The sequence below is a fragment of the Gorilla gorilla genome, chromosome 18 (genome assembly GCF_029281585.2).
Source record: "Gorilla gorilla gorilla isolate KB3781 chromosome 18, NHGRI_mGorGor1-v2.1_pri, whole genome shotgun sequence".
In the NCBI taxonomy this organism is placed as follows: Eukaryota; Metazoa; Chordata; class Mammalia; order Primates; family Hominidae; genus Gorilla; species Gorilla gorilla.
The window spans coordinates 86276598-86290322 of record NC_073242.2 but is presented as its reverse complement, the minus strand read 5'-3'; the positions used below and the strand labels follow the sequence as shown (position 1 = coordinate 86290322).

The 13725-nt window shown below is 48.0% G+C and overlaps 2 protein-coding genes across 15 annotated transcripts in view; one reads left to right on the top strand and one right to left on the bottom strand.

Moving 5' to 3' along the window:
• PSME3IP1 (proteasome activator subunit 3 interacting protein 1) overlaps positions 1-6317 on the top strand; it is a 33310-nt gene extending 26993 nt beyond the window's left edge. For all 10 annotated transcript variants that reach the window (XM_055364311.2, XM_055364323.2, XM_055364316.2 and 7 more), the window contains one exon: positions 4280-6317. In XM_055364311.2, the coding sequence (XP_055220286.1) occupies positions 4280-4497 (218 nt within the window). In that variant the 3' untranslated portion in view covers positions 4498-6317. The remainder of the gene's footprint in view (positions 1-4279) is intronic.
• A 4120-nt stretch (positions 6318-10437) lies between these two features.
• Positions 10438-13725, bottom strand: part of CPNE2 (copine 2) — a 55913-nt gene continuing 52625 nt past the window's right edge. For 2 of the 5 annotated variants that reach the window (XM_063700226.1, XM_031002546.3), the window contains 2 exons: positions 12474-12710; positions 10822-11237 (listed from right to left, as the gene is read on the bottom strand). In XM_063700226.1, the coding sequence (XP_063556296.1) occupies positions 11130-11237; positions 12474-12710 (345 nt within the window). In that variant the 3' untranslated portion in view covers positions 10822-11129. Of the gene's footprint in view, positions 11238-11461; positions 11954-12473; positions 12711-13725 lie in introns of those variants that run through there. The other 3 variants (XR_008672323.2, XM_063700224.1, XM_063700225.1) reach the window with 3 other exon arrangements.

Below are 13725 nucleotides of genomic sequence, written 5' to 3'. Positions count from 1 at the left end.
CCGTGTGGCCTACATGTGTAGTAGGCTATACCATCTAGGTTGTATAAGTATTCTATGATGTTCACAACAATGAAATTGTCTAATGATGCATTTCTTAGGTCATATTCCCATCATTAAGCAGGGGTGTCTGTACTTGATAAAATGAAATACCTCATTCAACAATTTCACGTAAATTAGTTTTCTAGGTAACTGATCTATATATCCTTTTAAGGTTTTTTTTCTTTCTTGGTTTGTTTTTTTATTTTGAGACAGTCTAGCTCTGTCACCCAGGCCGGAGTGGGGTGGCGCGATCCCGGCTCACAGCAACCTTCACCTCCCAGGCTCAAGCGATTCTTCTGCCTCAGCCACCCAAGTAGCTGGGATTACAGGCGTGTGCCACCACGCCCGGCTAATTTTTGTATTTTTAGTAGAGACAAGGTTTCCCTGTGTTGGCCAGGCTGGTCTCGAACCCCTGACTTCAGGTGGTCCACCCGCCCCAGTCTCCCAAAGTGTTGGGATTACAGGTGTGAGCCACCACGCCTGGCTGGTTTGTTTTTTTTAAACAACCAAATTTTTCTAACAGAATGCTGAAAGTATCATTCTATCTGGTATACATAAGTACTACAATGTATTTTTAAGTCATGAATGGTATAGTTTGATGTTATGTTCCAAATGTTAAAAGAGCATCACATTTTTATACCCCTTCCCCCAAAATTAGCCATTTGCAATGAAACTGTAAACTGTCTGACACATTTTCCTGCATTCTGATTTCTAACCCTTGTGAATGCAAGCCTGCTCTGAGCCAGGCCCTGTGCTCTATGTCCTGGGGCTGGAATGGTGATAAAAGAATGCTTGCCTTCAAGGGGCTTACAGTTAGTGGAGAATACACACAAGCAACCCCTCTCATCTTCTACAGCCTTCTTAGCTTTAATACTGGGATGCTCTTGGGGTTACAGAGATAAATGGGACTATTCCTCCCTAGTTTAAGGGCTCAGGATGTTCTTTGAATTTTTGTATTTGCTTTTTTAAAAAATTGTCTACCCAAGCACAGCTGCATTTTAAGAAACTGTCTGAATTGGTAATATATGCACATAATAAAACATTTAGGCCAAGCTAGGTGGCTCATGCCTGTAATCCCAGCCCTCTGGGAGGCTGAGGTGGGAACATCACTTGAGCCCAGGAGTTTAACCTGGGCAGCATAGTGAGCCTTATGTTCTAAAAAAAAAAAAAAGAAAGAAAAGGAAAAATTCAAAAGGGACAAAAGAATGTGGAGTAAAAAGTAAGTCTCCCCCATTTTCCAGCCACTCATTTCCTTTCCCCTGAGCAGCCTCTGCTACCAGTTTTTATTTATTGTTCTCAGACACTGACATGCATCTACATGGGCATGGCCACTTTGCCCCAGATTGTAACTTTCACACACTGTCCTGCTCCTTGCCTTTTTCATTTAGCACAATATCTTGGGGATCATTCAATAACAGTACACACAGAGATGCTTTCTTCTTCTTCTTCTTCTTCTTTTTTTTTTTTTTTTTTTTTTTTTGGAGATAGGTTCTCGCTCTGTCACCCAGTTTGGAGTTCTGTGGTGCGATCACGGCTCACTGCAGCCTCAGCTTCCCCAGTTCAAGTGGTCCTCCTACCTACCTCAGCCTCCTGAGTAGCTGGGACTACAAGTGTGCACCACCACACCCGGCTAATTTTTTAAATTTTTTGTAGAGACAGAGTCTCCCTGTGTTGTCCAGGCTGTTCTCAAACTCCTGGGCTCAAATGATCCTCCTGCCTTGGCCTCCCAAAGTGCTGGGATTACAGGCATGAGCCATTATGCTCAGCTACTTTATTTCTTCTTCATGGTTGAATAGTAGTCCATTACTTAACTAGTCATCTATTAATGGACATTTTGGTTGTCAGTACTCTTTTGCTACTATAAGCAGTGCTGCAGTGAATGTTCTCTTATGAACATCATTTAAGTTCGAAGAACTTTCCCAAATTTCTCTGTACTCCCTGAACAGCAAATGAAGTTTGCTGTTCCTATCGTGTTCCCTCCTAATATATTGTTTATCCCGTTATGTTTAAAATTCATCTGTTTCTTTTTCTTTGAGTTGCTCATGTTTTCCATTCACTTTTCTATTTGGTTGTTGGTTGTTTTTTTTAACAGATTTGGAAGAACTCTTAGTATCTTAAGGAAATTTGCTTTTATGATAGTACAAGTATTTGCTCCTGCCTTTTTTTTGTAGCCTTGCTCTATCTCTGTAGCCATTGTCGGCTTTCATTTTACTTTTCTCCATCTCCGTGTTTTAACATTGCTTATCTTTGGCAACTTCCTTTTCCCTTCTTAGAGCTTCTTGCACAAACAAGCAAATATATTGATCATCTGAACTTTGTGTGCGGGCCATTTGATATCTCTTATAACTGCTCAGTGGTATTGTTTGCTTACTCCTGGTTTCCTATACTTGGAACTGTGTATTCTTTTCACATTTACTTGAGGTGTCTGGGTAAATGAGGTGTTAGTGCATCTAAGGCAAAACCCTAGAAGGTAGTATGCTTGTCAGCCTGTGGCAACAAAGTATGAACTCCAACCCTTACTCTGCAGTGAGCTCGGGTTATCATTTTAGTATGTTCTCTTTTGATTCACGTTTAGTTTCATATTTTCTGCCCTAAGCAACCTACAACCTTGCCAAGTCATTTGACTTTCCTCATCAGTAAAATGGGGATAATGCCTATACATCAAGTTGTAGTGACTAAATAAGGCCGGAAACATTTCAGGGAAGAATGGAAGAGCTGGAGTAGGGTTCTTAACTTTTCCTTTCGTCTTCAAGTTCTGCATTTTCTTTTCTTCCTCCTTCTTCTTTCTTTCTTTGTTTTGTTTGTTTGTTTGTTTGTTTTTTGAGACAGGGTCTTGCTCTGTTGCCCAGGCTGGAGTACAGTGGTGCCATCATAGCTCACTGTAACCTTGAACTCCTGGGCTCAGGCAATCCTCACATTAGCCTCACAAGTAGCTGGGACCACAGGCACACACCACTATACCCGACTAGTTGTTTTTTTTTTTTGAGGCAGAGTCTTGCTCTGTTGCCCAGGCTGGAGTGCAGTAGCGCGATCTCAACTCACTGCAACCACTGCCTCCTCCTGGATTCAAGCTATTCTCCTCCCTCAGTCTCCCTAGTAACTGGGATTACAGGCATGCGTCACCACATCCAGCTAATTTTTTGTACTTTTAGTAGAGATGGGATTTCACTATGTTGGCAAGTGAACTCCTGACCTCAAGTGATCCACCCACCTTGGCCTCCCAAAGTGTGGGATTACAGGCATGAGCCACCTCACTTGGCGCTGTCTAATTTTTCAAAACATTTTTTAGTAGAGATAGGGCCTCACTATGTTTCCCAGGCTGGTCTTAAACTCCTGACCTCAAGTGGTCCTCCTATCTCAGCCTCCCAAAGTGCCAGGATTATAGGCATAAGCCACCATGCCCAGCCAAGCCCTGCATTGTCTAGATTGAGGTCTTTGTCATTGAGGTGGCAGAGTAACTGTGGGTTTCCTGTAAGAAAAAGAGTCCCAGCTCCTAGGTGACATTCTGCATGGCCTTAAAATGTTACCTGACAGGCTTCAGTTTTCTCATTTGTAAAAGAACACAACTGGAAAGCAAAGGTTGTGTTAAATTGGTTTCCGAATTGCTCCTCTCTCCCACCTGGGAAAAGCGGCCCTTCTTAATAAAGAACGTTATTCTGGTGAGTCCTTCTGAGCCTATTCTAGTCCAGGGGGCTACCCGATTTTTTAAAATGTTTAAAAAGAAAAGAATGTTATTTTGTAGCTGATGTTTGGCCTTAAGATTGTATCTGTGCTAGCTGGCTTATTGGTCAGTAAATAAGAAATGGTGTAATATGCTGAGAACTTAATGGAATTGTTAATATTGCTCACAGTGTCTCTCTTAATCTGTTTTCAGATTCTCACGGCTGTGTGAGCACAGGGAAATCAAAGCACTCTAGGCTACACTCCAGAGTAGCTTGTTCTCTAACCCGGATTTGATGGGGAACAAGAGAGTGTAGTCAGGCTCTGGGGTTAAAAAGACCTTGATTCAAGTCTCAGCTCTGCCCCTTTACTTTCAGAAGTCCTTTCACCTCCTGGAGCCTCCCTTCCTCCTTCAGTTTCCCCATCTCTAAAACGAGGGTGATGATAGTATTGGCTGCATAGCGTTGTTCTAAGGCTCCTCTTCGGGAAAATCCCTTGGTACAGTGCCTGGCACATGGTAAGTCAGTCCCCAGCTTTGGAAAAGGGTGATGAAGTGACAGTCTTTCCCCTTTTATTGCAGAGCCCTCATCCTGCAAGTCTCTCGGAAACACCTCCCTGAGTGGCCCCTCCATCCACTGCCCCTCTGCTGCAGTCTGTATCGGCATCCTCCCAGGCCTGGGTGCCTACTCTGGGAGCAGCGACTCCGAGTCCAGCTCAGACAGCGAAGGCACCATCAATGCCACCGGAAAGATTGTCTCCTCCATCTTCCGAACCAACACCTTCCTCGAGGCCCCCTAGTTTCTCCGTCCCTACACAGGGAGCTCCTCCCCAAGGGTAGATCGGACCGTTCATGCTGCCTATAGGCATTATGTCCCTCAAAAAAAAAACTCCTTTGCCTGCATCCCGTGCGCAACATGACATTTTTAACCAATCCAATCTAAAAATGTGCCAGAATCCACCTGTGGCCCGAATCGTGTTTGGTTCCTCTATCTACTCCAGTGCAGATGACCAAACCTGTCCCGCTGCCACTTTCCTCACTGATATTGGGAGGAGGGCAAGGCCCAGCCGAAGTTCCACTAAAAATGCCCCAGGAGAATAGGCACCGGCTGGCTTGCCAAAGGGTTTGGGTTTTATTGCTTTCTGTTTTTTCTTTTCCCGACAGCACAAAGAAGTAAGGGCAGTTATTGGACAGGTGTTATTTAAACATTCTATTGTAGATGAATGTGTTGTTTGGTTCTACTGCATTGTGGAGCATGCGGGGGAAGAGAACTGACCCAGGTAATGAAATGGAGCCCTTCCCTGGAACTAACCAGTCCTTGATGTTGTGTGACTAAAGATGATAAACCCCATCTGCTGGGGGTGTCACTTCACACTCGGCATGCATTGTGAAAGCTTTCCATACCCTTGGCCATTCCCTCTCTTCTCTCTCTCCAACCCCATTTATGCAGGAAGGGACTGCTAACAAGAATGCTTCCATCTCAAACCTTTTCTCTGCCTGGGAAATTATTTTATGTTTGTTTTTGAAATAAAGGATTTCGTTTAAGATTCTAAATTTTAGAGAAACAAATGTAGGCCTTGTTTACTAATAGCCAGACATCAGAACTGCGGGTAGGTATGTTAATGAGATGACTTATTTCTGGCAGCTCCTGGAATCCTAATATTGTAAATGAGTGGGACACACTTGCATATTGTGACTATATTCTATTGAGGCCCTTCTCTGTTTAATGCATATTATACTTGTGCTTTTAACTGTGGAATCTATTTCTAACCTAAAGGTGCTGCCCTAGTACTTTTCTTTGCTGCCTCCGCTGCTCTTTTTCCTTTCCAAACGCAACTCTGAGGCCATGAGCAGCCAAAAACTAGAGGTACTGCTCCAGCTTGTCTCATAAAGGGAAACGGGCTCATCCCTTGGATTCTGGAGGAGGGAGAGGGAGATGGTATGGAGGCCTCGAGGACAGAGATAGACATGAGCTTTGACAATCTGTAGGCTCTCCTGCTTTAGAATAAGCATGTACCATTCTTTATCCATTCCGCTTATTCCTACGTCAATTGTTTTTACTTTCTTGGGTGTGAGACTGAGTGAGACACACACAAAATGTGTTGACACTGTGATGCCGGCAGGCAGAGCAGCTACTGACTTTGAACGTGGGCAGAGAGGCCCCTGGATCTCATCCAGCCCACTCCTTTTCCCCTTCCAGTGCAGTGACACTCTGGTGCCCGTTGGCAGATGGCGACTTCCCTGCACCCATAACTGATGCTTTGTGAATTCTTCCTCCTTTTCAGAACTACTCTGTGCTAATTGTTCCTGCCGGTATGGGCGCATCAGCTCCATCCTAACAAACAAGACGTTTAGGTAAAACTCTGTAGGCACTTTCTGCTTCTCTGCTTCATTGTTCCTGTGATAGTCCTGTTGTTATTACAGCATGTACCCAAAACAGCCTCACATTGTTACAGGAGGCAGGCCAGGACATCAAAGTCACCATCTTTATGTGGCATGACTCTTAAGAGGCCATTACTGTACCTCATGGCCTCTTGATGTGGAAAGAAGTTGACAAAGGGTTGCAGGGTTTAAAAACATACATTAACATGAAAGCTAATAAACCTGTCAGAGAACAAGATCTTGTTTTTCCTCTACTGAATATTGTGCTTCCAACTCTCCCCATGTCTCTCAGCTAGATTGTGTTGAGAAGGTTGAGTGAGACTCTTCAGACTGTGACTTATCTTTTGGTGTCTCAGGAGAGACTGAGAATCACTGGTGATCATTGCATCATATTCCATTGTCCCCATCAGCACAGAGCTCTGGAACTGAAACAGAGCTTCTGTAGAAACCACAGCTAACAAAGCAGCGTCTGATCTGACCAACAGAGGAAGCAGCCTTGGAAAGTATCTAGTGTAGACCTTGAAGTTCAGACCCAAAGGAGAATAGAATAAACAGGGCTGGAAGGAAACACTGCTTTAAACTGTAAAGTGTAGTACTCCTGCCTTAATAATTGGGATTTTATAACTGGGCAATTACGGGACAAAAACAAAGTTTGGCATGGGTTTCTTTAAGCTCGCTTACTTTGTCCTGAGTGGGAGGATTCTTACAATTCTCCAGCCATGTGAGGGAGAAAGCTAATAGGAATCCTACTGCCACCTCTATATGGGGAAGATTATCTAGCTTGTGTCACCCACCTGGGTGGAAAATGAGTGTGATATTCAAAGCGTCTATTTTTCCATCTGTAAAAACCAGGGAAACTGATACGACTAGACCCAAAAAGGTGGTTGGCTACCTACTTGTGTATATCTTCCCTGAATCTAAGGATGCAAGAGACTGAGAGCTGGCTCCCCAAATCCAGAGGGGTGGGGCGGAGGGGGGCTTCAGCTTTTTTCAGAATCATTCTGGACTGGGAGTCAGGAGGCCCTAAGTCGGGGGACTTAGTGCCAGGCATCCTCATTTCTTTCACTCTAGCTCCTGAGTTCTTCCCGTCTGGCTTCCTCCTTCCCACCCAAGAGAGGAGCTTCATTTGCCTAAGCCCTTCCCCACTGTTTCTGCTGCTCTTCCCTGGGAACTCAGCCTAGTTCCACCATAGTGGTTATGAGTTAGGAGCCAGCTGTGACTAGCTGTGTCACTTGGGCAAAGTTAGTGTGACCTCTCTGGACCTCACTTTCCTCCTTGGTAAATAGGAATAACACTACCAATTTCCTAGGGAGATAGAGATAACCTAGATTAGGTGCTAGGTGTGTGGTATCAGACACACAGTGTTTAGTAAATGGTGGCCACCCTCAGTGCTGTTACCATCAGCCCTCCCTTTTTTCTGGGTGGCGTAGCCAGAGCTTCCATTATTGGTGATTTATGCAGGTTTATCCATTCCACTGGCATTCCTCAGTTGCAGCTAGAACACTGGCATGGGTGAAGGGTCAGATCTGGTCATCAAAGCTCCAACCACCAGCTTTTGCTGTATGCTTCCCTTTTGGCTAAATGTTAATTGCTTAGGCACACCCGGTTCCTTGGCGCGGTTGTCCTAGCCGTGGGTATATGCCTCAGCTGTCATCTTAGGCCCCTCCAGAAAAACAGCTCCATGGCAGTGCAGATTATCTGGACTTGGGTATTTTCTTGGTTTTCTGGCATGCCCAACCCACTTAGGCGTCACAGGATGGAATGCAAGTTCTGCTCAGTGGGAGGCTAGGATCTTGGCAACACTTTTGTAGTCACAGGTTGAACACAGAAACCAGTCACACATTTGTGCTTTAGTGACACTGGCAAGGGCTGACATTTTGCTCCCTTACCTGCTGGAGCAGCGGTTCGGGGAGAGAGGGAGCCTCACAGTGGTAATGGCAGAACATGGCCCCAGCATCAGAGCTTTGCAGAGGGGAGAGGCAGAAAAACGCTGAGGGACAGCCATTCACCTGTGCTTTATACTGCAAGCTGGTCTTCCATTACTATTTTAGTAATAGTCATGTACATCATTGCTTGTATTGGTTTCTTTCATTTAGTGTATACTGAGAACTTGCTATGTATATGCCAGGGTGTTAGGGGCATTTGTGCATTATTTTTGTGGACTCTAGTGTCTTTCATTCTGGGGGAAAAAAGTCCTGTGAAGCAGCCCTTCTCTATATTTTACAGGAAATCAGAATTCCTAGGAGCTCAATGGCTTGTCTGAGGTTGCATAGCTAAGTGACAGAACCAGAATTTTCATTTGAACCAGAATTTTCATTTGAGCCTTTAAGTCTGGCTTTCTGTGGTTTCAGTGAAACTTCTAAACAAATGCCAGTGCCCAGGCCTCCGTGGAGGGGATTCAAGGGTAAAGGAGTCTTTCTGGCTGGATTTCCAAGTTCACTTTTCAGCCTGCTGTCCATGTGCAGGAACCAAGTAGCAGCACCAAAGCTTGGATTTTTACAAAAGTGATTTGGAGCCAGGCGCCGTGACTCATGTCTGTAATCCTAGAACTTTGGGAGGCCAAGGCAGGCGGATCACTTGAGGTCAGGAGTTCGAGAACAGCCTGACCAACATGGTGAAACTCCATCTCTACTAAAAATACAAAAATTAGGCAAGGTGGCGTGCGCCTGTAGTCCCAACTACTTGGGAGGCTGAGGCAGGAGAATCACTTGAACCCAGGAGGCGGAGGCTACAGTGAGCTGAGATTGTGCCACTGCACTCCAGCCTGGGTGACAGAGTGAGACTCTGTCTCAAAAATAAAAAAATAAAAAGTGATTTGGTTGGCCTTGTCAAGAGTTTAGACAAACTCTTTAGACAAGAGTTTAGACAAGTTTGTGAACTGAAGCCAACCAGGAGTAAAGGGCCTGCTTGACTTACCCACCCACTGTTAGGCAGAGAAGGGGCAGACAGAGAGCAGAGATGGCTGGATCTGCCCCCACATGAAGCCTGGATGTGGGGACCGCAGCCACCACACCTGAGGAAGTGATCTGAGAGTGGGAGCATGTGGGACAGACCCCCACTGCAAGGCCAGGGCTTCGCCTTCACGTGGCCCAGTGGACGGCAGTCTCCCTAGTTTCACCAAGCTCGTAAGCCGCTCCCACGGGAAGGTGTAAGGAGGAGTGGGATTCCACCCATGTTGCTGGCCTGGGGGCCAGTGCACTGTGGTTTTCCGAAGTACAGTCTGCAAATCAGAGCTCTGTGCAGTCCTGCGGCCCTCTTGAGAGAAGTGTCCCTAACAGATCCTTCAGCTGACTCTTGGTGTCCACAGAATCAGCAGCGGCACCAGAAGCTTAGGATGAAGGTATCCCTTACTTGCTCCCACCAGAAAAAGTCTGGCTGGAGCTTACCAGGCACTAAGAGTTGGGAATCTACCTGCTGCGGTGCCCAATCCTAGCAGGCCCTAGTAAGAATTACTGGCCAGAAGAGTAGATGGGGACAAATGACTTTCCAATTTCAGTGGCACAGAGTGACAAATTCATTAGCAGCTTGAGCAGAAGAACCCCATCCAGAGCCAAGGGAAGGCATTCAATGCAGTGGAGCAAGTGTGGGCCATGAGGTAGCCAGACAGGTATGAGGCCTGGCTCTGCCTCTAGTAGACTTGATTTGCTTCTCTGCTTGTCTCCTCATCTCTGAAATGGTCACCGTCAGGAGCTATTGGAAGGGTTCACCAAGATAGTGCTTGCAGCCTGGGCAACATGGCGAAACTCCATGTCTACAAAAATTAGCTGGGCGTGGTGGTGCATGCCTGTGTTCCAGCTACTCGTGAGGCTGAGGTGGGAGGACTGCTTGAGCCCACAAGGTTGAGGCTGCAGTGAGCCGAGATCACACCACCGCACTCCAGCCTGGGTGGGACAGAGTGAGACCCTGTCTCAGAAAAAGTGCCTGCAAAACACTGAACACGGAGCTGGAAACAGTGCTTAATAGGAGGGTTAGCTGTTACTGGTTACACGGAAGCCCGTGTCCAGGGGGCTTACCTGGAGGTCCAAGCGGGAGTCAGGTGGATAAAGGAGAAAGAGGTGTTATGTGGAATAAAGGAGGGACCTGGGAGCGGGGCTGAACTTTCAGAGAGGGGTCCTCTGGCTGGTTTCATAAAACTGGGCCTGAGCCTAGAGAGGGGGATGCGGAAGAAACAGCAGGGTCAGAAGCAGCCCCATTTTGGGTCCTGAGGCCAGAGAGGCTTTCACAGACCTCTAGGTGGCCAACCCAAACACCCGGGAGACCCAAGGAGGAGCAGATGGGTGGCTGGGACTGCTGTCCAGTTGTGGGGTAGGGATATGTCAGAAACTGGTATGGGCCTGCACATTCATTCTATTCATCCACGAATATTTATTGAGTTTGTACAATGTGCCAGGTTCTGTACCAGTTTAACAGGTTATCACTGTTAACTGGCAGTGATTTAACAGGTTATCATCTGGAATGCATGTCCCCATGCAGAAGTGACTACACCAACTTATTAGACTTGTGGGGTGGATTTTCATTTTCCATTTGCTTTCTCAGATCAGTGAGCCCGTCAGGTCCCTGCTGAGGAAGGAGCTGACGCAGGGACGTCTGAAACTCATTTGTTACCCTGAGTATATAACAAATAGAACACAGTCACAGTATTAAAAAAACAGCAGGAATTAATTAGGTGCAGGCTATGACACGTATGCACCAAGGACACGTTTCTTTCATCAGTCTGCAGCTAGTTACTTGGAAAAAGCCAGTCATGATTGTAAAAATTTTATTCTCAATAACAATTCCACTAAAATTATACAAAGTACATTCAATACTTAAGAATGGCAAAGGTGGGGAGAGGAGGAGAGGAAGCCAGTTTGGCCTGGAAGCATCAACAGTTGACTCCAACAAAAGAAGCCCAGCTGGGCTGGAGGAAGTTGGGGGTGGAGGTCCGGTTGTAAAAAATAAAAACGTGGATCGGTAAAAAAAGGCCACCCACAAGGAAGCAGGGTGAGCGTGCATGTTCCTGGGGGAGGGCAGGAGGCTCAGCTGACATGCTGCTGCTGGGCACTGGAGCTCAGGCGGGCTCCGAGTTGGTAGGGGGTAGGTTTTTATGCTTGAAATACTGCACAACTTGTTGGGGCAGCTCCGCCAGCACAGCTTTGGCCAAGGTCTCCTTTGCTGCCTGCAGGGTGGGGGAGGGTGGGGTGGGGAAGAGAGAGAATAAGGATTAATGACCGGAAGTTGTGAGCGGCACTATGCCCAGAGGGCTGCTACAGCGGGTGTCCATTGAGGACAAAATTAGGGCTGCGGGCCAGGGCTGTCTGCAAGTGACACCCCTCATCTCAGCCCAGGCCTGAAATTCCCCCTGATCGCAGTGCCTTCCTTTAGGTTAGGTGTAAGTGTTACCTGGAGCACTTGAGATGCTTGGGAGTAACGGGTTAGGATGACTCCGTCTGTGGGAAGCACCTATGCATCTGGCAAACATCTCCTGAGCACCTTCTTGGCGGGAATAAATGGGCCTGACAGTCTGGTTCACTAGTGAACAGCCAGCCACAGGCCAGGCACATGGAGGTGCTCGGTCACCGACCTGTGCATGAAGGGGTGACCGATGCCCAGGGTTTGTCCTTAGGAAGCGAATGCTCCAGAGGAAGGAGTAGAACCATCGCAGGCAACCCCAGAGGATGCTGGGCAGAGAGGTGAGGGCCACTGGGTGCAAACCAGCATGGGCAGTTCTTGCTGAGGCTGGGTTAAGCCCCCAGCCAGCAGTACGGCGGTGGCATTACAGTACAGCAGTACAGTGGAGAGACTGCTCCCCTATGGGACTCCTCATGGACCCTGCTGCTAGGGCAGCGATCAGGAGGCCAACCCCGGCCTCCTTGTGGGCAGATCTGGGATCACCTGCAAATAAAGCCAGAGCCACTTCCAGGAACAAGGCTGGGGACGCCATTCTCCCAGGCAGAGGGCTTTAGGGAGAGGAGGTCAACCTAAGATGACTGGGAGGCCTTGTTTTCCGTCTACAAAATGAGGGGGCTTGCTGGGGTGTGATGATCAGGGAAACCCCTCTCTCCTCCTGCACTTCACACCACATGGATAGCCCCAGCCTCTCATCAGACCCCACTAGAGGGCAGGTCCTCCAGGAAGCCCTGCCCCAGAGCCTCAGGCTAGATGCCCACGGCTCCATGTTCCATCAGTTTGTGGAAGCAAGTGCTCACACTATCACAACGGCCACCACCAGGGCAAGGCCTGGCACGGCGCCTGGCACGGCGCCTGGCACATGGCAGGCCCTCCGAAGAGCATAGTCAATGGAGTGGAGAAGTCTAGGATTGGGCCAGACAACCCCAAGACTCTCAAGCTTGATTATGAGCTATGGTGGCTGGGATCCTGTAACCGCCCCCTCCCAGCCCAGGCCCACACTCACGTTGCGGAACTCTCGAAAGGGAACGAACTGCACAATATCGCGGGCTGCCTCCTCCCCTGTGTGGGAGCGCAGCGTGCGGCTGTCCCCATCCAGGAACTCCATGGCAGCGAAGTCCGCATTGCCCACGCCCACGATGATGATGGACATGGGCAGCTTGGAAGCCTGCACCACGGCATGCCGTGTCTCCTCCATGTCACTGATGACCCCGTCCGTGATGATGAGGAGGATGAAGTACTGCTGCAGGGAGGGGGCCAACGGGGCACTCAGCAAGGTCGAGGCCCTGGCACCCCTTCTCCCTCCCTCCTTCATCCCAAATCCTCTGAGTCCTGGAGGAAGGCAGTGCATCTTACCCAGCTGCAGCCAAGTCCCAGACAACTCGCTATGCGTCCTGCTCTCAGCACCCCACTCCTGCAGGCCTCTCATGCTCTAAACTCTGACCTGGTCACAGCAGGAAGTACAAACTGCTCTCCCCTCCTGCCCTGTGTGTTATCTTAAACTCCCCCTTGGGGCCTCTGAGAGCCCTGGACTCTGGGCCTGGCCTTGCCGGTTGCTATACTGTGGGACTCTAGGCAACTGACTTGACTCGTAGTGCCTCAGTTTCTTCATCTGCAAAGTGGGAGTTGTTGCAGATAATGTGCCTGATGTGGCAGTGGCCCAGTCAGCTGCATTCCCGACAGGCCCACGGCTGGCGCAGGAGGACTCATCTGGCTGATGGGCTGCTCTGGGACCGGTCTCCCCCTCTCTGCTGCACCTGGGCATGGGCACCTGTGACCCCCTCCATTCCCCACTCAACATGACAATCTGAGACACCTTGCGGGAGCTAAAGCAGGTCGTCTGGGCCAGGGCTTCCAGGAGTGTGGGACTCTGCTGACAAATAAGTGGATTTGAGTCACATCCCAAACACAGCACTGAGCACCATCAAGTCATCAAGTCACCCCGGAAGAGGACTGGTTTGCAGTGGCCTTTCAATTCTATGAACTGCACCCAGGAGCAAGTCTTGGTTTGGTACTACTGTGTCTTTCACGTCTCTCTAACATTTGCTAAGCTTCCTTATCAACGGAAAGGGAAGGCAGGAAGCCCAGAGCTTGAGGAGACAATAGTCTCCAGCTAGGCTTTAATACCATTGTACAGCTTGTTGTGTTTATTTTTGTTACTCTCTATTTATGGCAAGTGATACTGCTTTTTTTCATTTACACTGGGATATAGAGTTTCTTTATAAATCAAATTTTTAAAATTGAATAATTAGTGTGGG